Here is a 26578-nt window from a genome sequence, read left to right as displayed (position 1 = left end):
AACATCACGTATGACAAACCACTTTTGTGTTTAAATGAAAAGTGAAAAAAAAGGTGTTTTTCTGTGTATGTGTATATATACATATACATAGGCACATGCATGTATACATATGTATGAATAGATACACATGAAATTTATATACATATAAAATACCTTTATAAAATTATTTAAGAAACGGAAAACTTTAGTTATCCCCAGGGAGGGAACTAGATGGGAAAGAGACACCTTGCTATCTTTTGAATTTTGAACGTGAATTACTATTTATTCAAAAAACACAATTTAAAAATCTTATAAGATAGATGGCAGCTGATAATAAGAGGGCCATCTGCATATCTGAGTAGTCAACAGCAGAGGTTATCAATGGGAGGCCCACCCTCCCTTCCCAACCATGCAGCACGTGCTGCCCCAGCCAGTCACCCCTCCATGTGGTCACAGAACACCTTACAGGAAGGCAGTTTTGATTGAATACTACAGCCCATACACCTATGTGAGACTTCTCAGCCACAGTTACAATGGAGTCTGGTAGCATCATCTCCAGAAGAAAACAAAGAGAACAGGTATATATCAGAAAAACACAGCAACAAGGGGGGATGGTTCTGAGTTGGAAGGCTGGGAAAAGATGGCAAAGGCTGCCAGAAAGCTATGTCAATTCAAAGAATTCTGAGTTGAGGGGCGCCTGGGTGGCTTAGTCGGTTAAGCGTCCGACTTTCGCTTAGGTCATGATCTCATGGTTCGTGGGTTCGAGCCCCGCGTCGGGCTCTGTGCTGACTGCCAGCTCAGAGCCTGGAGCCTGTTTCGGTCTGTGACTCCTTCTCTCTCTGACCCTCCCCTGCTCACACTGTCTCTCTCTCTCTCTCTCCTAGAAATAAATAAAACATTTAAAAAAAAAAAAAAAAAAAGAATTCTGAGTTGAATGGTCTAAAGAGGAACAGAAGAGAAAGTTAATTTTTTTTTCATTTTATACTCTACTTTTGAGGGAAAAAATTATTAAAGAAGCCATACATTTATGTTTTAGGGGTTTTTAGTTTTGTTTTTAGTAAAAAAAAGACTAAGAAAAGGAAGAGAAGAAAAACGGAAAACAATTTCAATGCTATAAAAAGTACAGGAAAACAAGGGCTCCTGGGTGGCTCGGTCAGTTAAGCACCTGACTTGGGCTCAGGTCATGATCTCACAGTTCCTGAGTTCGAGCCCTGTATCGGAATCTCTGCTGTCACGACAGAACCCGTTTTAGATCTTTGTCCCCTTCTCTTTCTTTGCCCCTCCTCCACTTGCACATGCGTGCATGAGCAAGTACTGGCTCTCAAAAATAAAAATATTTAAAAAAAAAAAAAAAAGGAGAAGTAAAAGTACAGGGAAATAGGCTGCCCAGATATGTATCTCCTCTCCTGCCTTTTCTCCAAAGAGATCTGAGATAACAATCAAAAGTTGACTTGTAGGATTAACAAAATACATAAAATGAGATTCTGAGAAGAGCTTATATAAATTTTTTGATTGTGAAATTTGGCAATGAGTTTCCTGACAGCCACAGCAAAACTGAGAATGTGACTGCCCACATGTGATAGTATTTACTTTCAAAGAAGTATATCAAGTCATCAATGTACTTACTGATTTACCTGCAGATGTTTTCCTCTTGTCTCAAATACCATCCTGGTCTCAGTAACAAATTCTGGACCAGCCACCAAGCACAGCACTGCTCTGGTTTCATACTCACCCCCATCTCTTCTTCCCGGACCACATACTGGGCCACTTTGAACGAGCTCAAATATTCATTCATGCCCTGCAATTCTGTGTCTTCTGTCTCATCCTGGTTACGGTCCAGAAGTCGCTCAATGGCCTTGTCGTCATAGTGGATAACACTGCTATCTTCTCCCTCTTTGTTGTCTCCTCCTATAAAGAATCAGGGGTCCATACCCTCAAAGTCAGATTCCACAGCTGCAGTGGAAAAAGCAAGTCCCACAGGACGCTAGGTCCACGACTCAGGACCCTAAGCATCAAATATACTCAGGACCCTTTAGAGAGGCCAAGCCCCGCACCAGAACAAGTTTCTGACTAGCTCACCTCCATCTGTAGCTTCATCCTTAAATAGTTCCTCAGTGCCAAACTTGAGGATGTCATCAAGCTCCTGTTTGGACATGGATCCAGTCTTGGAGCCCAGCCCAGGCCGAACCACTAGATGCGTCAGCATCATCTTCTTCTTTGCCACCTGCGTGATGCGCTCCTCCACTGACGCACGGGTCACAAACCGATATATCATCACCTTCTTATTTTGCCCAATTCGGTGAGCTCTACTAAAAGCCTAAAGTTGGGCATGAAGCAAAGTCAGAAACTGAAGTAATCTTGCTCTTCTTGGTTCTGCACTTGCCCTCACACAAACTTCCCCCAGACCCCACCTTCTCAGTTTCCCCAAATAAGACCTTGGCTAACCCAAACTCTCTGGCTCACAATAAGGTAAAAGACACAAAAAGAATCTATTGTTTTCCCCCAAAACAACTAATTCCAGATGGAGGAGCCCTCACAGAGAACAATGCATTACCAGTAAGTTACTGTATACGAAGGCCACTACCTCTGCTCACCTGGATGTCATTATGGGGGTTCCAGTCAGAGTCATAGATAATAACTGTGTCAGCAGTGGCCAGATTGATTCCAAGGCCCCCAGCCCGAGTAGAAAGCAAGAAGCAGAACTGTTGAGCACCCGGTGCTAAGGAAGAAACCAAAACAATTAGAAGTGTCTCCTGAGGGGCGCCTGGGTGGCTCGGTCGGTTAAGTGCCGGACTCCAGCTCAGGTCATGATCTCACAGTTCGTGGGTTCGAGCCCTGCTTCGGGCTCTGTGTTCACAGCTAGCTAAGAGCCTGGAGCCTGCTTCACACTCTGTATCTCCCTCTCTCTCTGGCCCTCTCCTGCTTACGCGGTCTCTCTCTCTCTCAGAAATAAAACATTTAAAAAATTAAAAAAAGAAAAGAAGTGTCTCCTGAGGGGCGCCTGGCTTGCTTAGTCAGTAGAGCATGTGACTCTTGATCTCAGGACTGGGAGTTCAAGCCCCAAGTTGGGTGTAGAGGTTACTTAAAAATAACAAAATAAACCTTAAAAGCAGAAAAAAAAAGGTCTCCTAAATTTCAATTAATAATGTAGGAAGAACGTCAGAAATACAAAACATCATCAAGCAAACAGCACAGTAGTTATTACTGGAAGATCCACTGATGAATACTGAAATCAATGTAAAAGTTTAAGGACAAACAGTGCAGGACCATAGTCTCAAATATCTCCCTCATCCAGTTATGTGACAGATAAATCCTGTGGGTGGAAGACCTAGCATAAGGCATATGCGATAGGGTCAGTGATACTGTAATGGTGTTGTACAATGACAGTAGCTACACTTGTAGTGAGCAGAGTGTAACTTTTAGAGTTACCCAATCACTACCTTGCACACTTGATACTAATGTAACATTGTGTCTAATATACTTCAGTTAAAAAAAAAAAAACATATTTATCAATTACAATGTGAAAAAGAATAACTACAGACGAGAAACTAAGCAGGTATCACCTGAACCAAAGGATCAAGGTTAACATTACCAGTAACGAGACATTATCAACACCATGTCCTCCATCTGACATGATACACAGAAAAGAACACAGAATTGTGGGGCAGCTAGGTGGCTCCATCAGTTAAGCATCCAACACTTGGTTTCAGCTCAGGTCATGATCTCTGGTTCGTGAGTTCAAGCCCCACATCCAACTCGGCACTGATAGTGAGGAGCCTGCTTGGGATCCTCTCTCTTCCTCTCTCTCTACCCCTCCATTTTCTATCCCCCCCCCAAAAAAAAATAAATTTAAAAAACACGGAGGGGCAACTGGGTAGCTCAAGTCTATTAAGCGTCCAACTTTTGATTTCAGCTCAGGTCATGATCTCACGGTCTGTGAGATCAAGCCCTGCATCAAGCTCTGTACTGGCAGCACAGAGCCTGCTTGGGAGTCTCTCTCCTCTCTCTCTGCGCCTCCCCTACATGCACATGTACAAGTGCAGGCGCATTCTCTCTCTCTCTCTCTCAAAATAAATGACCATTAAAAAATTATTTTAGGGGCGCCTGGGTGGCTTAGTCGGTTAAGCGTCTGACTTTCGCTTAGGTCATGATCTCACAGTTCGTGGGTTCGAGCCCCGCGTCGGGCTCTGTGCTGACTACCAGCTCAGAGCCTGGAGCCTGTTTCAGTCTGTGACTCCCTCTCTCTCTGACCCTCCCCTGCTCTCGTTGTTTCTCTTTCTCTCTCCTTGAAATAAATAAAACATTAAAAAAAAAATTAAAAAAAAATTATTTTAAAAAAATGGGGGAAAAAAAGAACACACCATTGCATCTATGTATTCTTGTCTAAAGTCTAAAAACCTCAATCTACCCATGAGAAAACATAAGACAAACCCTAACTCATAGACACTCTACAAAATAAATAACCAGTAGGGGCGCCTGGGTAGCTCAGGCAGTTGAGCGTCCAGCTTCGGTTCAGGTCATGCTCTTGTGGTTCGTGGGTTCAAGCCCCGTGTCAGGCTCACAGCTAGCTCAGAGCCCAGAGCCTGCTTCCGATTCTGTGTCTCCCTCTCTCTCTGACCATCCCCTGTTCATGCTGCACCTCTCTCTCTCTCTCTCAGAAATAAATAAAACATTAAAAAAACATTTTTTTTAAACAAATAAATAAATAGCCAGTGATAATCAAAAGTATCAACAGGGGCGCCTGGGTGGCTCAGTCAGTTAAGCCTCCGACTTCGGCTCAGGTCATGATCTCATTGTGGGTTCAAGCCCCACGTCGAGCTCTGTGCTGACAGCTCACAGCCTGGAGACTGCTTCGGATTCTGTGTCTCTCCCTCCCTCTCTGCCCCTCGCCCACTCATGCTGTCTCTGTCTCTCAAAAATTAATAAATGTTTAAAAAAAATTTTTTTTAAGTATCCACTCATGCTGTCTCTGTCTCTCAAAAATTAATAAATGTTTAAAAAAAATTTTTTTTTTAAGTATCAACAGCATGACAACAAAGGAAAGAATGAAGAACTATCTCAGACAGAAAAAGATACAACAAGCAAATGCAATGTGGGATCTGGTATTGGATCCTGACACAGGAAGAGGGTAGTAGGAGGAAAACTGAGGACACTGAAGAAGGTCTATAGCATAGTTAGTAGTGTGACACCATTCATAATTCCCTGCTTTTGACAGCTGTACTGTGGTTACAGAGGTTGTTACCATTAAGAGAAGTTGATTGAAGGATACACGTGAACTCTGTGTTATTTTTTTCCAACTTTTAAGTCCAAAATTATTATAAAATAAAAAATGAGGGGGTGCCTGGCTGGCTCAGTCAGAAAGAATGTGCAACTCTTTTTTTTTTTTTTTTTTTTTTTTTTAATTTATTTCTAAGAGAGAGAGACAGCGTGAGCAGGGGAGGGTCAGAGAGAAAGAGTGTCACAGACTGAAACAGGCTCCAGGCTCTGAGCTGGCAGTCAGCACAGAGCCCGACATGGCTCGAACCCACGAACCGCGAGATCATGACCTAAGCGAAAGTCGGACGCCTAACCGACTAAGCCACTCAGGCGCCCCAAGAGCATGCAACTCTTGATCTTGGGGTCGTGAGTTCAAACCGCATGGTGGGTGTAGAGATTACTAAAATAAATAAATAAACTTTAAAAAATAAAAATAAAAAAGGACGGGAGGCGGCTACAGAGTCAAGTCTGTCACGAAATTGCTGAGTTTGGGTAAGTCCTGCTCCCTCTGTGGGCCTCCAGATACACTGAAGAGGGTAAAATAAAATGCTCTTCTTCCAGCAGAAAGAACAAAGACTCCAACAAAAAAAAAAAAATCTGCTAGAAATAGTTCAATACATTCTTCCAATCACGGATTCAAAAGCTTTATCTTCCATATCAATTGATAAAAAACTCAAAAGAACCACCCAGAAAAGCAGATACAGGAGAACAAGGGATCCATCCAAAGACAGGAGTCAATGAGAATTCCTGGATCGAAGGGGCTCCTTCCCTCTTACCATTGAAGCGGTCGATAGCCTCTTGCCGCATGTTCCCAGTTATCCCACCGTCAATACGTTCATACTTATAACCCTCATGTTCCAAGAAATCCTCCAACAGGTCCAGCATCTTGGTCATCTGGAAAAGCACGGTTTAATTAAAGGGGAGCCAGGTGGTAACTGCTTTCCTCATGTCGCTGAGGGCTGTCTACTGCTTCCTCCCAAAGCTCTCAGCTCAGCCTGCACAATACCTGAGAGAAGATGAGTACACGGTGCCCACCCTCCTTCAGGTTCTTAAGCATCTTCTGTAGCAGCAATAACTTCCCAGATGCTCGGATTAGGGCACTGCCATCATACATGCCATTAGGCATTTTAGGGGCTTCCTGAGGAAAAAAGCGAAAAACAGAAGAATGTTGAACAAAAGGGAGCGAGCGCAACCCAGTGAAGAACGAGAGGAGGCACAACATACCATGGCAGCCACGGGGAAAAGATACGGGTGGTTGCAGCACTTCTTAAGATCCATCACCACATTCAGAAGAGACACCTGGTTGCCACCCCCTCGAGCATTGAGTGCTTCAAAATTCCGAGTGAGGATGTACTTGTAGTATTTCCTACACAGGCAAGACAGAAAAATAAGTCAGATTCAAGAGGCTTCATAGGACTCATAACCTTTATATGACTCCTAGGACAGTCCCAAGGTCTGAGATCTTCTTGCCAACATATCTCACTTCAGGACTAAGCAAACCTAAGAAGCACCACCAACACCAACAGCACAAACACCATCACGTTAAATAAGGTGTTTAAATAAGACCTATGACTAGAACCTATCAGGTTTCTGTAGAACTTTGCTCGGTCCTATCACCAGAGGCCTTGAGCAGGATACAGGGAGGGGTAACACTGCAGACTAGTAGATGTCTGACCACAAAACGAAGTCAGTGCTTCTGTCCCTTCTGACTCACTTCTGCATAGGGCTCAGCTCCACACGCACAATCAGTTCTGTCTTGGATGGCATATTTTTGAACACATCAGCTTTGAGCCGCCGCAACATGTGAGGGCCCAGCATATCGTGCAGTTTTTTAATCTGGTCCTCCTTGGCAATGTCTGCAAACTCTTCCAAGAAGCCTTCCAAATTGCTTCAGAAAAAGAAAAGAAAGTCAATGGGCAACAGAAGAATTAGAAGCAGAATTATCAGCTGATTACGGATAAACACACACTTACTGGAACCTCTCTGGGGTGAGAAAGTTGAGCAGATGAAACAACTCTTCTAGATTGTTTTGTAATGGAGTTCCAGTCAGCAACAGCTTGTGTTGGAGTGAGTAACCATTTAAGACCCGGAAGAACTGGAGAAGCAGATGGAGAAGATAAAATTCAATGAAAAGGGGGCTCCAGTATACCTTTGGAAAACTGAGCATTTTGCTGCCCAATGGTGAAGCTGCCACCTCCCCTCCATTTCCATCTCCCTTTTAAGGTCTGGCCACCAGGGAGTATCAGTGAGGAAGGAATGCAAAAACCATTTGACCTGTTCCTCTCCTAGGTCTCCCCTTAATGAGTAAGTGGCACTAAAAAACTAAAACTGGAGGCCATGACCTCCCTCCCTCCCCTCTCACCTTTGACTGATTGTTCTTGAGCCGATGCGCTTCATCCACAATGAGGCACGCCCAATCAATGGAACCCAAAATGGCCATGTCAATGGTGATCAACTCATAAGATGTCAGCAGCACATGGAATTTCACAGACGCCTCTTTCTGCACAAGGAAGCAACTCGGTCACTAGTGTTCAACTCCTCCAGTGCAGGCAAGCCCAAGGGACTCTCCCTCCTCCCAACTGGTATCCTTCTGCCTCACCCCACCCTAAGCAGACTAAGCCCACAGCAGCAACTCTCTAGGGTGGTCTCCCTCCCGGTGAGATACCTTCATGCGAGAGGCTTTCTTGCCACCACGAATGGCGTTGTCTTCAAAGGAGAACTCATTCTCTCGGATGATGGCACGGCTGTCTTTGTCACCCACATACGTCACCACATACATATCTGGAGCCCACATTTCAAACTCCCGCTCCCAGTTGATGATGGTAGAAAGAGGGGCACTCACTAGGAAGGGGCCTTTGGAATGACCCTTGGAGAAAGAAGAGAAGTGGCGGAATAAGGGCTGAGGGCCCCAACACAAGGCCGGCCCCGCACCCACCTCTACCCTAGGACCAGCTGAGGGCGGGCACGTGTGCGGCTGCTCCTACTCTCACCTTTCTCTGCATACGGAAACGTCCTGCCCGCTCCTTCCCACAAAGTCACACCCACCTTTACAGAGAGTTTAAAACTCGACTCCTTCCGGGAAGTCTTTCCATGCTAATTCCACCCACAATGCTGCTCAACTCAGCCCAAGGACTGAGACTCTTATGCATCCACCACTGATTCTACCCAAGGTTCCGTCCACTCAATGTGCCTCTGTGTACACGCGTCTATCTTAGAGGTGCCTGGGTGGCTCAGTGGGCTAAGCATCTGACGCTTGGTTTCAGCTCAGGTCACGGTCTCAATTTCATGAGTTCAAGCCTGACGTTGAGCTCTGAGCGGGCAGCGTGGAGCCTACTTGAGATTATCTCTCTCTTCCTCTCTGTCCCTCCCCAACTTAAGCTGTCTCTCAAAGAAACAAACTTTTAAAAAATTAAAATAAAGAAGACATGTCTGTATCTTAGTGTAATCCCACAATGTTCTTCAAAGTCTGTGACCAATTTTTTTTTCCTTTTTTCTCTCCCCTCAGAGTGTAAAAAGAGCAGGAACACAAAATTTATCCACACACAAAAACCTCACGGCCCCAACTCTCCTACCTCCTTGTAGAGAGAATAGAGGAAGACTGCTGTCTGGACAGTCTTCCCAAGGCCCATCTCATCAGCCAAGATGGTATCGGTGCCCTGAGCCCAGGAGAAGCGCAACCAGTTCAAGCCCTCCATCTGATAGGGGTGCAGGGTTCCACCTGTCGCGTCCAGGTACTCCGGCTGTCGCTCATACTTCACTGTTGGCTGAAGGATGAAATGAAGAAGTGAAGAGCCAGCCAGGAACCCCCTCCCTTCCATAAGACAGCAGCTGCTTCCTCTCTTCACACATCCTCACTAGATCCTCAAGAGCCACAAAGCATTGTGGGAAGGGGCACCTGGGTGGCTCAGTGAGTTGAGCATCCGACCTCGGCTCGGGTCATGTCAGTTTGTGGGTTTGAGCCCCACGTGAGGCTCTCTGCTGTCAGCGCAGAGCCTGCTTTGGGTCCTTTCCCCTCTCTCTCTGTTCCTCCCTCCCCCCCTCTATCAAAATAAATAAACATAAAAAAATTATAGGGGAAAAAGATCCTTAATGGCTATTATAATTTTGTGTTTTATTTAGTATGCGCCAGGAAGCAAGGCAACTAAAACCTATCAGGCAGTCAGAGGTCTTGTTCTTACAAGTTCACAAATGACTCATCATAGCCTCACTAGCAATACAATAATTCTGCTATACAAGATCCACCAGGTAAATAATCCTATGTTCCCCCTAGAGTCATTTTTTTTCACCTTAACAGTCCTCACATTGGGGCACCTGGGTGGCTCAGTCAGTTAAGCATCTGACTTCAGCTCAGGTCATGATCTCATAGTGGGTTCAAGCCCCGTGTCGGGCTCTGTGTTGACAGCTCAGAGCCTGGAGCCTGCTTCAGATTCTGTGTCTCCCTCTCTCTCTCTCCCTCCCCTGCTCACACGCTCTCTCTCTCTCAGAAATAAATAAAACATTAAAAATTTTTAAGAAAAAATATTACACAAATAAAACCCAAAGGAACTGAGCCCTGAATTAAGGGTCAGAAGACCCAAGGTCCAACACAAGTTTCTTAACACTTTTCTCAACCACAGAAAACACACATCCTATGTTTTTATTTTTCTGATGATGCAAAGAAAAAATGACCCTAGTATTTCTCTGGTTCACAAAGATGTGGAGAAGTGGGGAAGTATTCGAGCTTTAAAATTCCTACTGGTAGAGCATTACTAAGAGTGCCATTAATAGACTGGAGCACACAAGATACATCATCTAACCCAACAAATCGTGCCCTCCCTCTTCTGCCCCAACTCACATCAACTGTTGGAGTTTCAGGAGGCCTCTCCAACTTCCTCAGCTTCACCTTCTTGAGCTTCTTACCTGGTCGTCCTTCCTCACCCCTCATTAACTCCCTAAAGAAGACAGACAACACAAAGCTGCCTAAGGTCCTTCTCAGTAGGAACCACTCCACACCTCACCAAAGTCACCCACCTGTGGTTCCAATAGCTCTGCTTGAACAGGTCGTAGTCCTGTATCTCCACATCCTCACTCTCCCAGGATGCCTGATCATAGGGCAAGTCCCGCCACTTGATCAAGTAGTGGACATGGCCTTTCTTATCCACACTGCAAGTTCAAAGAGAAAAAAATCTTCAGAGCCAGAAGGCCACACTCCTCTCCTCCTAAATAAGCCTCATTTTCAAATACTGCCAGGATCGTATGTTCCAAACAGACTTCTAGAAGGCCAGATATCACATACATGGAGTCTCTACCGTACCAGTCTCTGGACTTAAAATTACATCTAACCTACAGTCTTCTCTTAGGGTTCAAATACCAGGATTCAGTCAGTTAATAATAACATATGGAGCACACATCTCTTCCACGTTTAAGTTACTGTTAACATCCCTTTGGCAGCAGTCTCCTAATGGATATGCCGCCTACCTCCAGCACACCCAAGACCACCACCAGCCTGGCCCGGCTCCACGGGTACCTGTGGTTGAGAATTCGGTGGATCATCATCCACTCAGGTTTTATCCCATAGCGATAGAAGCGCTCCTCCATCTCTGCAAATTTAGGGTCTTTGTTCTTGCGCTTTCGGCTCTTCTCCTCATCACCACCAAAGTCCCCAGATGGCGGTTCATCCATATCATTCTTCCGCTGGTAGTTTCGGAACATCACTTGACAGTGCAGCTCCAACTGCAAGCAGAAAGAGGTTAAGTCACTGAGGAGAGGTATTCACTCCTTCCATCCACAAGGCTGTTTTTCAGGACCGTGTCCACTGTGGCCCCCAGATCTCTAGCCCATCCCAGGTTTACCTGCAGTTCAGACACCCAGGAGCAGTGCCAGTAAGACATGCCTTGCCATTTCACAAAGAACTGCCGCTCTGGCCGCCCCTCCAGGGGCTTAGGGGAGGGAGTATTGGGATCAGCATCTGGAGGCCGAGGCACTGGTGTGGGCGATGGTGGCTGACCCCACTTCCAGATGAGAATCTTCTGAACTTTGCCCTTAAGAGCCGGACACTGAGAGGAAAAGATGATTCAACACCAAATCATTACCAAGGGGAGGAAATGATATAGCCCACAGCCTCAATATTATTATTAAAATAATACTTCTCATTTTAAGAAGAACCATTCTAGTGAAGAATAACAGAATTCCCTCTCTCCACTTCTGGACTTCTGGACTTCATCCACGATTTGGGTGATACTATCACTCTATATGCTTAATAAGCCCAAGAGCTAGACTTTAACAGTAACTCAGAACAAAGAAAGCATAGAAAACTCACAGACCCAGAGCCTAGAACTCTTCTATGGAGCAAATGAAAAGCAATTAAGTGACCCTATTAAACCATTCTAAACTACCAAGACCTAATGGATGCTCTAGGCCGGAAGAACACTGCTCTACCCCCCTTTAAGAGAGCTGGCAAAGAATTAGCAACTCTGTTCAAAGTTAGTCCTACATTTTCCCAGACAAAAGTATCCCTAGACTGCGTGAGAAACGAAAATACGGGTCTCAGGGCTAAAAGATATAGCTCTCCAATGACCTCTCCTGCACCTCAGCCTCCTAATGTCTACATATAGAAGAGGTAAACCCTTCTGCTAGACTACACTACCCACACCTCCCACCCTGGCTGGGATCCGTAACTCACCGTACAACGGGGACAGAGCCATTCACCATTAGGGATCTCCGGAAGTGGGGGGTTCAGGCAGTGGATGTGGTAGGAAGAAGGACAAGTGTCACAGCAAAGCAGCTCCCCGCCATCTTTACAGACACGACAGAATTCCATATGGTGGTCATCCTCCTCTTCAGGGTCTCCTCCAACCTCTTCCAGGATCTCCTCACCCTCCGAATTGTCCTCTTTAGCCTCCCACTGGATGCCTTCCTTCTCCTGCAGTAAAAGTCCAGAGTCAGGTTATTACCACCCCCACCCACCCACCCAAGTCTGAACCATACCCATCATTTTTTTTTAATGTTTCCCAAAGTCCACACCAGCAACACCACCCAAGCCCGAAAGATCTTTATCACCCCACCCTTTCTCTTGAGGGTTCCAAAAAGCCGCAATGGCCAGGTACTCACACAGTGTGGGCAGCTCCACTTGCCCTCGGGAGCCTTCTCCATATCCGGATCCAGGCAGACCATGTGGTAAGCTCGGGGACAGGTATCACACAGGATGATCTCACCGCCTTGCTGGCACACCTCGCAATAGTCCTGGTGGTCTGTCTCATAACCATCCACAGCAGTCACCTCCTCCTCGCCTAGGCAAGGAAGAGGGAAAGCCCAGTTATTAGAAAAAAACTACCTCCCCCCACCCCCTCTAAAATAAACCAACTCCCATCTCCTTAGGGAGATTCTTCCCCAGTCATCCCTACCCCATCCCATCACACACAGATACAAAAAAGAAACACACCTTTCTTCTTCTTTTTAGTGGTTCGGAGTTTCTTGCGGCTGCGGCTACTGCGGCTGGTGGAACCATCGGAAACAGAATAGCTATTGATACTGGCATCATCGAAGTCAGACTCCACATCTAAGTCATCATCCTCACTCTGGCAGAATAAAAAAGGAGGTCAGAGGTTAAAACCAACGTGAAGGAGAGTGCTAGGGAAAGGACTCCTCTTTTACTAGGGGTGCTAGAATCCCAGCAAGAACTATCATATAAGGAGCCTAGTCCCCTTGTTCTGTGGCCAACTCTCCCCATTCTTACATGCCTACAGTGAGGGCTGGACCCCAACAAGGTGGCGCCCTATCAGACACGGCACCCTCCCGGACAGGATGGCCTGGGCTCTCACCGAGGATCTCTTACGCTTAGAACCAAAACCTCCCAGCTTGATTTTCAGGGGAGCTACTTTCTTGGGTTTAGGCTTCTTGGCATCAGGTACACGAGGGCTGCCCTTGGGCTTCCTCCGAGCATTGGGACCTAAAACCAGAAGAGCGCAATAAGATCGTACAATCCAAATGTACAGTAAAGGGCAGAAAATGGGAAAGACAGTAAAGTGGCCTCCACCTAAGCTGGTTTCCCTGTGTCCAGCTTCCCAAGCTTCCCGCCTAAATCCAAGATTCATTCCTCCCTCCCACTTCTATCTTGAGGCTGACAAAATAGCATCACCACGCTTTCTCGGTCTTCAATATCCCAAGCCCACATAGTCCCACTGGGTCCCATTTCACCTTTGCCCTCCTTGGTCTTGGCCTTGCGGATAGGCACCTCCACAGGGGGAGGAGGTGGTGCAACTTCAGTGGCCGTCACCATGCTCTCCACCACAGCCACCGCAGCCGCCGCCGCCGCCGCCACTGATGCCCCAGAACTGCCTTTGAAGGGGTTGTTGGTGCTGAACTCACGCCACTTTGCACCCAAAACCATCATCATCTTGGAGACAGCAATCTTGGGGTTTTTGGCAGCAATGAGGGGTCTGGTGGAAAAATGCACAAGAACAGCAAAGAGGGAAAAGGTTAAGAATAAAAGAGGGAGAAAGAGAAGTGAGAAGAAACTACAGAAGCATTCTCCTTCCCCAGCCCCCAGGCCCTCCTGTTCACCGGACAAACTGGCTGAAGGCCTTGTAGTTGGTGAGGGTGCGATAATCCTCCTCTGAGAACACATGGTCAATGTCTTCCATGCCCCAGTCTTCCAGGAGCTGAGCGGAAGATTTAGGCTCCTGCAGAGAGAGCAAGGTCAGAGAGCTGGCATCCAGCGCCCACACTTGCTCAGGGAAACGGAGATGAAACAAAAGACTGCAAGACCAGGGGAGGGGAGCTGAGAGAAAATCATCATAAACAAGGAGAGAAAACATTCTACGGGGCAGTGCGGTGTCTGGGCCACGAAAGACAGCAGTTGAGAGCGAGCATGGGAAGAGGACGGAGACCCAGGTACCTTTGAATCATCATCATCGTCATCCTCCTCCTCTTCCTCCTTGCGCTTGGATTTGCTTTTCTTCTCTTTCTTAGGTCCAAGCTTCTTCTTCTTCTTCTTGCCAGGGGTATAGTCGCTGCCCTCACTGTCTGAGCGCAGAGCCACCTCTTCCTCCTCCTCCACAAACTCCGGCCCCTCCCCAGAGCTGTCCCCCAGCTGCCGGCATAAGAGCATACGCTGGAGCAGGGAAGGGGGAGAGGGAGACAGACACACACATGCTACACACATGCTGACCTCAGGACAGCGCTGAGGCCCATCCCCAGGACCTGGCCCACCACTCCAGAAGAAGAAACAAATGCCGCCACCGCCACCCCACCCCTCCCCGCTGCCGGCCCCTCAACCTTTCACAGAGCTCCTCCCTTCTTCCTCCTGTTCCCCAAAACATCCAGTCACCCACTCACCTCCTTTTTTTGGCGCTTGCTCTTAGGGATTTTAGGGTCCCGAGGTTTCTTAGGCTTTTTCTTCTTCTTGAGCTTTGGAGTCTCTGCTTCTGACAAATCCTCTTCTGGGTCCTCTTCGTTTTCTACACATAGTTGGCAGAGAAAGGTAGGTAGAGAAAAGATCAATAGCAAAAGGTTAGAGCCTAATCCAGAGGCTTTAGACTTTATTCCCCCACCTCTTGTCCCAGATTCCACTGAAGAGAACTGCTATACTCTCCACAGAAGGAAGCTGATACTCAGGACAAAAACAGACAAAGAGAGAGCTGTATATACCCGAAATAGGCCTGCCAGGCCAGAGCAGGCCCACCTCGGGCAGCTGTCCAGACCCCTGCCTCCTTTCCCTCATCCCCAACAGGAGTCCTCTATACGTTCACCAGTGCAGCTGAATCAAGCTGCTGAGAATTAACCAAATAAGAGGAATAGGTCTAGCTCTCCTGTAACTGGCCACCAAGTATTCTATAAACCAGGGAATGAGAAGGAAAGGTCCCACCCGGAAGGCCAAAACCAAAAGAATACACTTTCACCACATTCCCAAAATGGTTATCAGTTCAGGGGTCCCGTGAACCACACCCTTCACCACCCACCAGAACCCCCCCAAGCCCCAGGCTCAGTTTCCAGCCGTATCACACCCACTCTCAAACAGAATTCCCTTTCCCCATCTCCAGCTCCACTGTTCCTCCCAGCTTCTCCTGGGTCAGTAGCCTCTTCTCCCCAGGGGCCCAAATCAGCCCAGCTGTCACCATCTCCTCCACACACACACACCCCATCCTCCCCTCCCATCTGGCTCCACCTCCTCCCCTGGCTGGGAGCACACACAAAGCCTAGGGTAATACTGAGAGCTCCTGGGCAGGGATAGGTGGGAAGGGGCACAGAAGGGGAGGAGAAGGCCAGGAGGCAGCTTCCTTTGTAACTAACACACATTCACACCAGCTCCCTCCTCCCTCCTCTCTCTCCTTCTTCCTAAGCCACCCCCGCCCAGGGAGGGGGGAGTGGAGAAGGGAGTGGAGAGAAGGAGGGAGTGCCTCACCCACTGAGGAGAGGGAAAATGGCTCCTGACCGCAGAAGCCAGCCCAGGGCACCCAGCTGCCAACATAGGACAGACAGGAAGTAGCAAAGGAGGGGGGTGGGGTTGAAAGAGGTAGCCGGGGAAAGACTACCTTCACAAAGACTTCCCAAATTACTACCTGGCCCTAGGTCCACATGCCACTTCTCCTAACACCTATTCTGGGATGACAGTTCTCAAGAGGCCACTCTAATGTCCTAGACAAGGAAACCCAAGACAAACATGAAGGTAATACTACAACAGGAACAAGATTACCCCCTCAATCCTCATAATTTTTTCAATCATCAGAGCTAAGATTTAACAAAGGCTCAACAGAGCTGTGGTCAGAACATAAAACCTCAAATTTTTGGTATCCAAAAGATTTACATTGAGAAATAGGAAGCCACCAGAAGTCTCTGAAACTCAGTTTCCCACTCATCACCTACCTTCCCCAAGAGTCCAAGCAATAGGTCCTAAACCACCTCTCACAGATTAGAAGTAGCCACCCATCCAACATATAGGAGTGATGTCTACACTGAGGAAAAAGGAGCAACACATGGACAGTGCTGGAAAATATGCTTCCTTCAATCCTACTCATGCTGTTCGCTCCTGACCCCCCCAGAACTAGCCCTAAAGTGCTTCTGGCTCCGCCCTTCTTGAGCAAAGCAGATACTAGGGAACATGAGACATTAAGCTTGACAAAGCACCATCAGCCTCCCCCCACTCAGCCCAGGATCAGGCCAGGCGCAAGAAAGCCCCTCCCATTCCCTTGGGAATGGAACACCACCAGCCTGGATCTCACCAGAAACAACCATTTTCTTAAGCCTTCTCCCCAGCAATCCCTAAGTCGCCCCCATCACTAATCAGTTACATCTCTCAGTTCCTCGTCTTCCTCACCTCCATAAAAGCTGGAGCTGGGCACAAGGACAAACCCATGCAAGTGAAGGGGACACCAATCCACATAAGACCCCCAAACTTCTCAGGCAGATAACGTGCTGACATGACAAGTGGCAAAGTGGCTGAGACATAAAAGAAGATTTGGGAAAGGGGCAGGAATGGGGTGTGGCAAGCGGAAAAACTGGGTCATGCTACAGCTTGGGGCAGAGTTCACCCTCCGAGCCTGCACAGCTCCCAATCAACATGGGGGGACAGCCCCAGACCAAAGGCCCAATGGGAAGCCAAGATGTGGAACCAATATTGGCTAGAGAGCACTAGTCTACTCCTCTCACCCCTCACAGAAAGGATCAGATCAGGTTACCAATACCACCACCCCACCCCCACCTTGGGCAACAGCACAGAAATTTGCCACCTTGCCCTACGCTGTGATGAGACTCCAGCCTAAGTTTCTCATCCCGACAGCTGAAGGAGACTCAGTAACACGACTGCCCCTCTCCAAAGAGGCCTCAGATTCAAACGAAGACTTTCCACTCAGAAAATGCCAAATGTAGAAACCTCTTTCCCAGACCACCACAACTTGCTGCTGGAGCTACGAAGAAAAAAGGCAGAAGTGAAAAATGTTCGACGGGAAACAAAAACAGGACCAGCATCAGCCTCCGGAATTAAAAGAAAAATGAACATAGCAGAGAGAATAAAGAAACGGCATGTTAAAAAAAAAAAGGTGGAAAAGAAAGGTCAAGGAAACAAATGGGTGACTTAGCTAAGGGCTCTGAAAAAGGAAAGACAAGCGAGAGAGAGACATCCACTTAGATGCATGACATCAATCATCGTTTGAGAACAGGCATAGGGATACTCCAATCAGGCAAGATGGTTATAAGCATACGAGTTTGGCCAGTCCAAGGAGCCACCCCCAAACAGACAGAACAACCCCCAACACACCTACACAAACACTTCAGGCCACCAGCCCAAACCCCAGACTACCTGCACAGAGGCAGAAGCCTCTAGGAAAAAAGCCTGGATTATTTCCACTTGCCAGAGGAAGGGGGTGCTCCCTAGTATAACCTTCAGGCTGTGACATCCCTCCCTAGCCCCCATCATTTCCCCACTAGAAACATTCCAGCAATCTGCAGGCTAAAAGCGCTCTACATCCCAGCTGAGGAGCGCAATTCAAACTTCACACAGTTGAGACAGCACAGAAAACCGGTAACTGATCAGAAGCTAAAAATAATCAGATAGAGAGTAAAGAGCACTCCCTCTCTCCTTTCCACGGCAGCAACCACAAGATCCAGCTAACACAGTTGCCCGGCTGGCCTCCAACAAGCAGCCCTCAACACCCACCCACACCCTGCCTCCCGCGGTCCCAGCCACCTGCATTTCTCCAAGGACCCACACCAGGTAAGGTCTGCCAGCCCGGAGAGCTCCCTCAACGGGGACCTGCACAGCATTCCTGAAGACAAGACAGTGCAGCAAGCTTGCATCCCGGTCCCAGAGCCCAGGAGGCACATGGCTTCCACCCCCTCCCACAAGAGGTCCGCAGAAGGGAACCACTCCCTTCGGATGCCCTCCACCTCAGACTCTGCAGAGAGAGAGAGAAAAACTCAACCATGCCTCACCAGAGTCGCTAGGGAGGGCCCAAATGCCTCCTTCCTGCCCTGGCCCTGGGGGAAGATGTTACCTGGGTGGGGTGGGGGTAGGCTGTTGTTCAAAAGTGCATCCATATCCTCCTCCTCGCTGCCCGCCGAGCAGGGGGACGGGGAGCCCAGGCCCGACGCCATCCCCTTCCGCTCCCGGCCAGGGAATTGGCCCAGCTGCTCCTGCCTGCGGCCTGGGGCCCTCTACACTGGCCCGAGTCACTGTGCGGGGGAGGGGGGGAAGAAAGAGAGAACAGTCAGTGACGCGCACTGTCCCCCTCCCCCACACCCACCCGCTCTTTCCGCCCACCACCACCAGCGGCCCCCCCATCCCAGCCACCCTAGCAGGGCACCCGAACCACTCAGGCTGAACTTAGTTCCACACTCCTCGAGGGCAGCCCGGAAGCCGGCTCCCCAATTGGAGCCCCCTAGATGAGCGGGAGCGACGCCCCCGAGGGCAGGCTGGTGCAGGCGTGGGGAGGGGAGAAACCGGGCTGGACTGAGCAGGGTGTGACGGGGGGGGGGGTGTCCGAGTGGACGCGGCGCGGGAGAGGGGGGCCGGGGGAGGCGGCAGGCAGCGAAGCGCTCGGGGACACAAGGTCACTTGGGGGTGGGGGGGCGCCTCCCTGCGCCTGGGGAGGGGCCAGTCCCCAGACAGGGCAGCTCTCCAAAGGCTGTCCTCTGGGACAACTCAGGTTCTCTGGAGGAGCCGCGGGGCCGAGGGGGCGTGGAGGTTCAGGGCTCCAGGGGGCTGAAGGCAGGGACGTGGGGGCCGAGGGAGCGCCCACCGGGCAGGGGGCCGGGCCACGTGTCCCGGGGGGCAAGTGAGCAAAGGGCGAGGGGGCGGGCGCCGGGCATTGTGGGAGACCAAGCCCGAGGTGGGAGTCGTGGGGAGCAAGACTCCAGCCGGCTTAGGGCGGGGGAGGGGGGTAGGGCGCCCTGCAGGCAAGGGAAAGGAAGGGTCGGCTCCTCCGAGCAGGGGGCGGTCCGCTAGTCCCGGACGTCTGAGGAAGGGGTGGGTGGAGGGATGAGCCTGGGGGCTGGTCGGGCTGACAGGGGCATCTCTTTGGGAACCCCGCGCTCTCCTCACCCCGGAGCCGCCGCAGGTCGCGCTGGGTCCGGCCCGGTGTCACTCCCGCTCCGGCTCCTCCTCGCCGCGGCCGAAGGGGGGAAAATGGCTCCGGCTCCGGCGTCGCCTCTTAAAGGGCCCGAAACACCGGCCGGGAAATCCCACCGCACAGGCCCCGCCCCCCCACGGACAGCCCATAATAACCTCAACCAACTCTAACCCCCCCTCCACTACCGCCACCCTCCTCCTTAGGTCTCCCGGGCAACCCCCGCCCCCTCGTCGCTCAGGCAACCACTGGCCACGCCCCCTTCGAGCGCGCGCGCGCGTGTCACCCGGGCAACCACCCACCTCCTGGCCATCCCATAATACACACGGACACCCCCCCCCCCCGACACACACACACACACCACCCCACACACACACACGCACTCCATACACCTATATGCCAAGGCTGTTGACATCTCATAATATTGCAAACCTTTTGCAACTAACCCTTTCCCCACCTCAGACATCCCATAATAGCCATCCTTTGCCAACTTCTTCACTCTTGGCCCTAATGCTGACATCCCATAATAATTCGTCACCTCTCCCTCTCATGGCCATCCCATAATAAGCACCCCTCCCAGCACTTCAGCCTCACATCCCATAATACTCATCCCCATCCCCCACAGACATCCCATAATAACCACTCTTCATCCACCCCCAGTTTGATATCCCATAATAGTCAGAAACTCACCCCCCCACTACATTACAACAACGGACACTTCGGCCTCCTCCCACACACATCCCGTAATAATCAGTTTCCTACTTTCTATACTGGCATCCCATAATAACCGACCCCCTAGCCTGCAGGGGCTGAGGGCAGCTCAGGCTAGGGTCTAGATCCTCACACCAGCACCCTCAGCCTTCATACATTGATTCTAACTCCACAGCTCATGATAACCACTTCTCCCCTGTCAAAGAGATATCCCATAATGATCAGCACCCTACAGAGATGGTCATCTAATCTCCTTTTCTCTAACACTGGAAAGATATCCCATAATTGTACTCCCCCACCCACACCCTGATATCCCATAATAATGTCAAGGAGACTGTGGTCCACCAGACATACTATATAATACTCCCAGCACAACCCAGCCTCACATCCCATAGTGCTTCACCTCCAGCCACCACCCCTATACCTTTCCAGCCAGGCATCCCATAATATTCATAGTCATACCTCCCCCACCTCCACTGGCTGTCAGTCTGTTCTAACACCCAGAGCCACAAGGGTGAAGCAGGCTACCCACACTGCCCTGTGCCCACCCCAACTTGTACACTCCTTCATCCCTTTCTGGGCCAAAGCAGTATCCTGGCATAGAGCCTCTTGCTGTCTAGGATAAACCCCACCTTCCCTCATCCCACCATTTCCAGACACTCAGGAACTGAGAGTCAACCTAGGGTCCCACCCAATCCCACCAAAATCCAGTTATTCTCCAGATACTTACCTCCAGCTCTTAAATTTTGAGTAAGACCAATCAAATATCATGCTAGCCAGATGAGCCATTTACATAAAGTTTAATTCACCCCACAGCATCCCATAATAATTATAAACTCCTATCTTCAGAAAAGAGTCTTTAGACAATTTCTCAACATTCCAGCAGTCCTCCTCCCGCCTCACCCTGCCTCCCCCAGCTCAGGTAATCCATTCAACGCACGTGGGTCACTCCTATGGATGAACATTCCACCATGATGTGAAATGAGGATCCTGCTGCATAGAGACCAAGAGCCAAGACCTGCTTTGCCTCTACTCACTCGCTGCTATTCATGTTCATCCAACAGATGTTGACACAGTACCTAGTAAGGCACCCAGCCGGGCACCATGGGGAAGCAAGGACCCCAGATGCCTCCCTTCAAGAAACATAAACAATCCATCAAACTATGAGACAAGATAGAATGTCTGCTGTCCAGGGAGAACTACCGAGTGCTATTTTCCAATTTCCTGTTACAGAGAATAAAACAAATTGCAACTGATCTCAGGAGAGATCAGATCCCAGGGCATTGAGGTGGCTCAGTCAGTTAAGCATCCGACTCTTCATTTCAGCTTGGGTAGTGATTTCATGGTTCATGAGTTCAGGCCGCAAGTCGGGCTCCGCACATGCAGAGACTGCTTGGGATTCTCTCTCCTGCTCGCACGCATGCTCTCTCTTTCTCAAGATAAATAAATAAACTTAAAAAGAGAGAGAGAAGAGATCATATGCAGTAGAGATTCTTGATAGTCCTCCTAGAGGGTGGAAGGTATTCCAAAAGGAGTTATAATAGATGGGTAGTCAAGATATCTCCTATCTGTAAGGGATTTTGATTGGAAAGCAAATGTTCATCTATCCAGTGTTTCTAATACTGAAATCCTATAATATCATGTGCCTCCTTTTTTTTTTTTTTTAATTTGAGAAAGACACAGAAAGCAAGCAGGGGAAGGTCAGAGAGAGAGGGAAAGGGAAAGAATCCCAAGCAGGATCCATGCTTAGCACAGAGCTTGATGCAAGGCTCGAACTCACAAACCATGAGATCATGAACTGAGCCAAAATCAAGAATGGGACGGTTAGCCAACTAAGTCACTTAGGTGCCCCATGTGCCTCCTCCTTGAGATACTTCATTTTTGAACACCAAATTCTGCTTACCCTCCATATTCGGTATTTTTTGGCCACTTTCTTGTTTATATCCTGAAGTCTCACACTTACAACTGCCCCCATCCTCACCTTGTTGCTGCCCCAATCTCCATCCCAAAACAAACCCCATTGATGTACAATATTCATCTTCCCTCCTCCCAGTACAAGTCAACATTCCATAATGCCTTCTTCGTTCAATCATGCCACCAGGTAGCCTTCCAACATATACCTTCCGTTCCCTAACTGAGTCTATCCTGCAGGTACCTTGGGGACCCAGACCTAGAAAGTCCAAGAGCCCAATCTTAAAACCCTTTAGCTCTCAGAGAACTTGGACCCATAAACCTCTCACTTTCTGATCCCCAGGGAACCAGGATCCAACTGAAAACGAGTGTCCCATCACCACTGCCTGGCTGCCCCAAACCCCAAAGCCAGAGAGCATGTCTTTGCCCTCATGCGCATTTTTCACATCCTTGCATTCCCCATGGTGCCCAGCTGGATGCCTTACTAGGTGCTGGGTCAACAAATACAAGACCTATGACTGGGACAGGTTGAAGAGAAACTTGAACTTACTCCTAGGAAGGGCCTTCCTGATCGAAAGTGAGTAGGATCAACCTCGCACCATCTCTGTGTTGCTTTTCGAATCCCAACTTTCCTAGAGAAAGGGCCTGGCCAGAGGATTCTGGCCTCCCCTGGAACCCAGGGCTGGAGATCTGGCAAGGAGAAATAAGTTCAGGAGAGGCAAGAGCTTGCTTTAGGACCTCACCATCTCTTGCTTCCAAGCAGAGCAAAGTGATGCTGATACATCTTTCCACCAACTCCTGCCTGACTTAACTCCCTGGACCATCCTCTGGCTACATCCATGTGGTATGCAGACCCTTTCCCCCATTCTGCAAGGCTGCCACAGTCTTCCCCATTCAGTTCTCATGACACCAAGATTGGGCCCCGTTCATTGGTGCAAATCCTCCCCCATGACTGTTCTGAGTACTAAAGATGAACCTTGTACTTCTCATTTAGGAGAGAAGAGGCAGTTCTCTTAAGATACCATAATGTGGGTATACCTTCTTTTAACTCCTTTGTATACAGAGCTGCCAGATACCTACTGTGCCCTCCTCTCTCCCCTTTTCTCTAGGGGATCCAGCCTGCCTCTTGGCGTCAAATTCCCTTCTGTAATTTCTCCATCTGCCCCACAGCCTTTTCATTTCATGTACATACCACATTACTACAGTGGCTCGTACTGTACACCAGGAAGACAGTTTTATAACTGGGTAGTCACAGCTTTGTGCCTGATATACACACTGATAGCTTCTGCTCCCCACGGCCCTCTCTGCCTCGATCCCTGCGAGTTCTACCCACGTATCCCCTTGTCATCTTATTCCCCACTTCTACCTACTACGACCCCGAGGAGAATGTTCGAATCCCTTTCTCTCTTCTTGAATTCCAGAGACGGCTAGGATGTGTGTGTTTATGTATTCCTTTTGTGGCCTTTATGCTTCTGTGCTCCCCCACTCCCTACCCTGGCCCCATGCTACCCTTCCAGATAAATTATAAATAAACCACTAGCATGATTGGCCCACAGAGACTAAGGGTGGGATAATCTCCTGATTAATGCACCCAGGGGGACAGCCTCTCTAGCCGGTTACCTTAGAGTTCTGTTTCCATCCCATGGTACAGGAGAACCTAGAATAACACTCAGAGCGGGTTGTTCACGGAGTTTTCAGCACATGCTCTCTCTACATCTCTGTTTTGTGTAAGCCCCAGAAACTCTGCACAGAAGAGGTCTAAGGGACCAGTGTTCTCCTGCTGTATCAGAAAAGGAGATTGGAAAGACAACATAGGGAAGAAAAGCCACAGTGACAGTGCATTCTGACGGCTAGACAGGATGCAGGTCGCGCAGGGCTTGGGGTGGTGGGGGAGGGGGAGCGGTAGTGACAGGCTAGGCATTTGTCCCTCAGGAGCCGACAGAGCCTCTGTTTCCTGGGTTTGACTGCAAGGTTGCAAAGCCTCCCGGCCCAACCCCCTTACCTGAGCTAAGGCTCAAATCCAGGAAAGCAAAGGGAGATGAGAGTACTTGGGTACTGCATTCACCCAGGAGCACCACTCCCTCTGATGTGCCACTCAGCCAGAACCCCAGCACGCTGGCATTCTCACTGACAGCCCAACTCTGCTGGCCCTGGACTCAGCGACCGTGCAGCTCCCAAGCTGCAAAAGGACCCAGGTGTCCGGGGTTCAAATTTGACCAGCTCTAGCCTGCCCCAGGGGCCCCTTCAAACATCTGTCACAGAAGAACCTCTCCAGCCAGTTACTCTTGCCAGGCCTCAGGTCTGGCTCTAGGGCTCACCCCACCCTCCATAGCTCCTTTCCCTCCCTCTTCCTTCCTTTCCTTCCCACCCCCCCCACCTCCCCAGAGCTTCACCTACCCAGGACAGCCCCACCCAACTGTGCAGGGCACATCCCATAATAATCTTTCTCCTTGCTAGCCCCCACCCCCCCAAAAGAGAGGCGGCCATCCCATAATAGCCACCCACAAGAGACATTCCGCGGTGACCGCCCCCTCCCTGCAGAGCTGCCGGGAGCAGCCATCCCATAATAGCTGGCCGCCTGTTTTACTGGTTACGGCTGTGGAGGGAGCTGGAGAGGAAATGGAGGGGAGGGGGGAGGGGAAGAGGATCAAGGGCCCCCACTTTGTGGAGGAAGAAGAGGGAGGAGAGTGACCCAAGGGGTAGGGAGCCAAGGGGGACACCCTGCAGGTGGGAGGTGTGGTCCACTGGTCACAACAGCCCTGCTTTGGGGCCTTCTTCCCATTCCCCAGGGGCTGCCTTTCCCCCTGAGCACCCTGGAAGTGTCTGCTGGTCAGGGGAGATGCCTAGGATGGGTTGAGGTGCTCAAAGTGTGTGCGTGGGGGGGTGGATTTCAGGTGTTCCCCTTGGGCCGTTTGAGAGAGAAGGCAGACCTTAGAGAGGATGGAAAGAGAGTAAGGGGTGGGGGGGCTGGAGAAGAGCTCCTCAGGCCCTCCCCATTCTGCACCACCATCCCATAATAATCCCCCCAGCCCCACTCCCCCTCCCACACACGACATCCCATAATATCTTCTGGAGAAGCAGTCCCCGCAGTAGGTACAAAGAGCTATCCCATAATATGCTCCCCCACCCCCACTCGCCACCCCCCCAACTTGGCCCCCCCCTCAGTCACATGCAGCCGGTGCCATCCCCCGCTGCTCCCCCCTCTGGCCACCGAAGGCCTTGCCAGCCCATAATACTCTTGCCTCTGGTCGCAGGAGGCCTCCAGCCCATAATATTCCCTTCCACCACCACCCCCCCTTCCCGCCCCGCACCCCTTCCTCCCGCCTCCAGTTGGATCCGGGCCTCACCAGCCCATAATATTCCCCAGTCTCCTAAGGCTGTTCCAGCCCATAATACTCTCCCTGTCTCCTAAGGCCTCTCCATCCCATAATACTGCCAGACGCCTGACCTGTGGGCCAAACCCCAGCCCGTTCCACACATCGAGGCTGTGTCAGCGCCGCTGGTCTCCCTCCCTGTCCCTCCCTCCTCCCTTCTCAGCGCTTTCCCTCCCGGGCGCTCTCTCCCGCCCTCCTGCCCTCGGCCCCTCTCCGGGGCCCCACCCTGTGCCTGCCCCAGCCCTTACTTCCCCTCCAGCCTCCTCTCTTGCCCTTTCTCCTTTGCTTGGTTCTTCATCCCATGCCCCCTCTCCTCTCCCTTTCAGGCGCCTTTCTACCCACTCCTCTGTCTGTGGGATGGACGCTAGGCCTAGTGGGGAGAGACTGCCCCCAGAGGGCAACAGGCCAGCCACTGCCCCTGGAAACGGTCTACTACTTGACCCAGCGCTTGCCCAGCGTGCCTTGCCCACGCCGCCCCTGGCCCTGGTTCTGATTGCTGGCCGCTCTCTGTCTGGATGAGGATTCACCTTGGAGCCTTTGCTGTCCTCCAGAAAGATTCCCCTTGAGCATCACAAACAGCCTTCATCAGTAGCCTCTCCTCCCCACCCGCCAGTTGAAAAGAGAGCTCCCCCTGATGGGATTTCTTCCAGGTGCCTTTCAAAGGTGATGTCAGTGATCTCACAACAACCCAACAAGTAATACCATGATCCCCATTTCACAGAGGAGAAAACAGAGGTTCAGAGAGTTTAAGTGTCTTGCTAAAGTCACATTGTCAAGAAATGACAGAGCTGAAATTAGTACCTGCCCAGGTTGGTTCTGTTCTGAAGCTCTGAGAGCCTTTGTGTTCCCCAAGGCCTGTGTGAGAAACTATACTTTTCAGTGCGGTCTCCTCCAGAAAGGATATGGCATGGTGAGAGCTACCCAGCCTCGCTCTGTCTCAGGGTCTCCTAAAAGAATGATGAAGGAAGGCCCTATTGTGAGATTAACCTCCCCTTCCCCATTTCCTTCATGGGACCCCAGGTGGTAACCTAGTAGGGATTTTCCTCAAGATGGTTCAGGGCTAAGAGAAGCATCTCTGCCTCTTTGAGACCCCTTACCTTGGCTGTGATTCTCCTGAATTTTTTATTTCAAGACAGATGATTGTGTGTCTACACCCAGCTACTCACCATTTGGAGGGACCATCCAACAGAGGAGGCAGACTTTGGAGAACCGGGGTGGGGGGGTCCCCTCTGCAGCTTAGTTGGCTGGCAATCAAGAGTGCTGCCTTGGAGATGTTGGGTACCTCCTGGCTTGGGGAGGGGAGTCACG

General features: G+C 49.9%; 1 protein-coding gene across 7 annotated transcripts in view; it reads right to left on the bottom strand.

Annotated features, from left to right (window-relative positions):
• The window catches only part of CHD4 (chromodomain helicase DNA binding protein 4), a 32625-nt gene extending 13273 nt beyond the window's left edge, over positions 1–19352 (bottom strand). For 4 of the 7 annotated variants that reach the window (XM_039217518.1, XM_039217519.1, XM_039217520.1 and 1 more), the window contains exons 1-25: positions 19250–19352; positions 18204–18381; positions 14551–14672; positions 14111–14326; positions 13777–13895; positions 13411–13652; positions 13035–13162; positions 12656–12791; positions 12325–12503; positions 11897–12136; positions 11067–11270; positions 10742–10947; positions 10246–10377; positions 10070–10166; positions 8808–8999; positions 7901–8101; positions 7598–7735; positions 7209–7330; positions 6950–7123; positions 6460–6601; positions 6242–6373; positions 6012–6129; positions 2574–2698; positions 2059–2296; positions 1712–1887 (exon numbers count right to left, since the gene is read on the bottom strand). In XM_039217518.1, coding sequence (XP_039073449.1) covers positions 1712–1887; positions 2059–2296; positions 2574–2698; positions 6012–6129; positions 6242–6373; positions 6460–6601; positions 6950–7123; positions 7209–7330; positions 7598–7735; positions 7901–8101; positions 8808–8999; positions 10070–10166; positions 10246–10377; positions 10742–10947; positions 11067–11270; positions 11897–12136; positions 12325–12503; positions 12656–12791; positions 13035–13162; positions 13411–13652; positions 13777–13895; positions 14111–14326; positions 14551–14672; positions 18204–18303 — 3879 coding nt within the window. In that variant the 5' untranslated portion in view covers positions 18304–18381; positions 19250–19352. The remainder of the gene's footprint in view (positions 1–1711; positions 1888–2058; positions 2297–2573; positions 2699–6011; positions 6130–6241; positions 6374–6459; positions 6602–6949; positions 7124–7208; positions 7331–7597; positions 7736–7900; positions 8102–8807; positions 9000–10069; positions 10167–10245; positions 10378–10741; positions 10948–11066; positions 11271–11896; positions 12137–12324; positions 12504–12655; positions 12792–13034; positions 13163–13410; positions 13653–13776; positions 13896–14110; positions 14327–14550; positions 14673–18203; positions 18382–19249) is intronic. The other 3 variants (XM_039217522.1, XM_039217523.1, XM_039217524.1) reach the window with 2 other exon arrangements.
• Positions 19353–26578: the final 7226 nt, after the last annotated feature.

Source organism: Hyaena hyaena, unplaced genomic scaffold (assembly GCF_003009895.1).
Source record: "Hyaena hyaena isolate Hyena2069 unplaced genomic scaffold, ASM300989v1 scaffold_700, whole genome shotgun sequence".
NCBI lineage: Eukaryota > Metazoa > Chordata > Mammalia > Carnivora > Hyaenidae > Hyaena > Hyaena hyaena.
The sequence above is the reverse complement of the archived record's forward strand: the minus strand, read 5'-3'. Positions and strand labels throughout refer to the sequence as shown.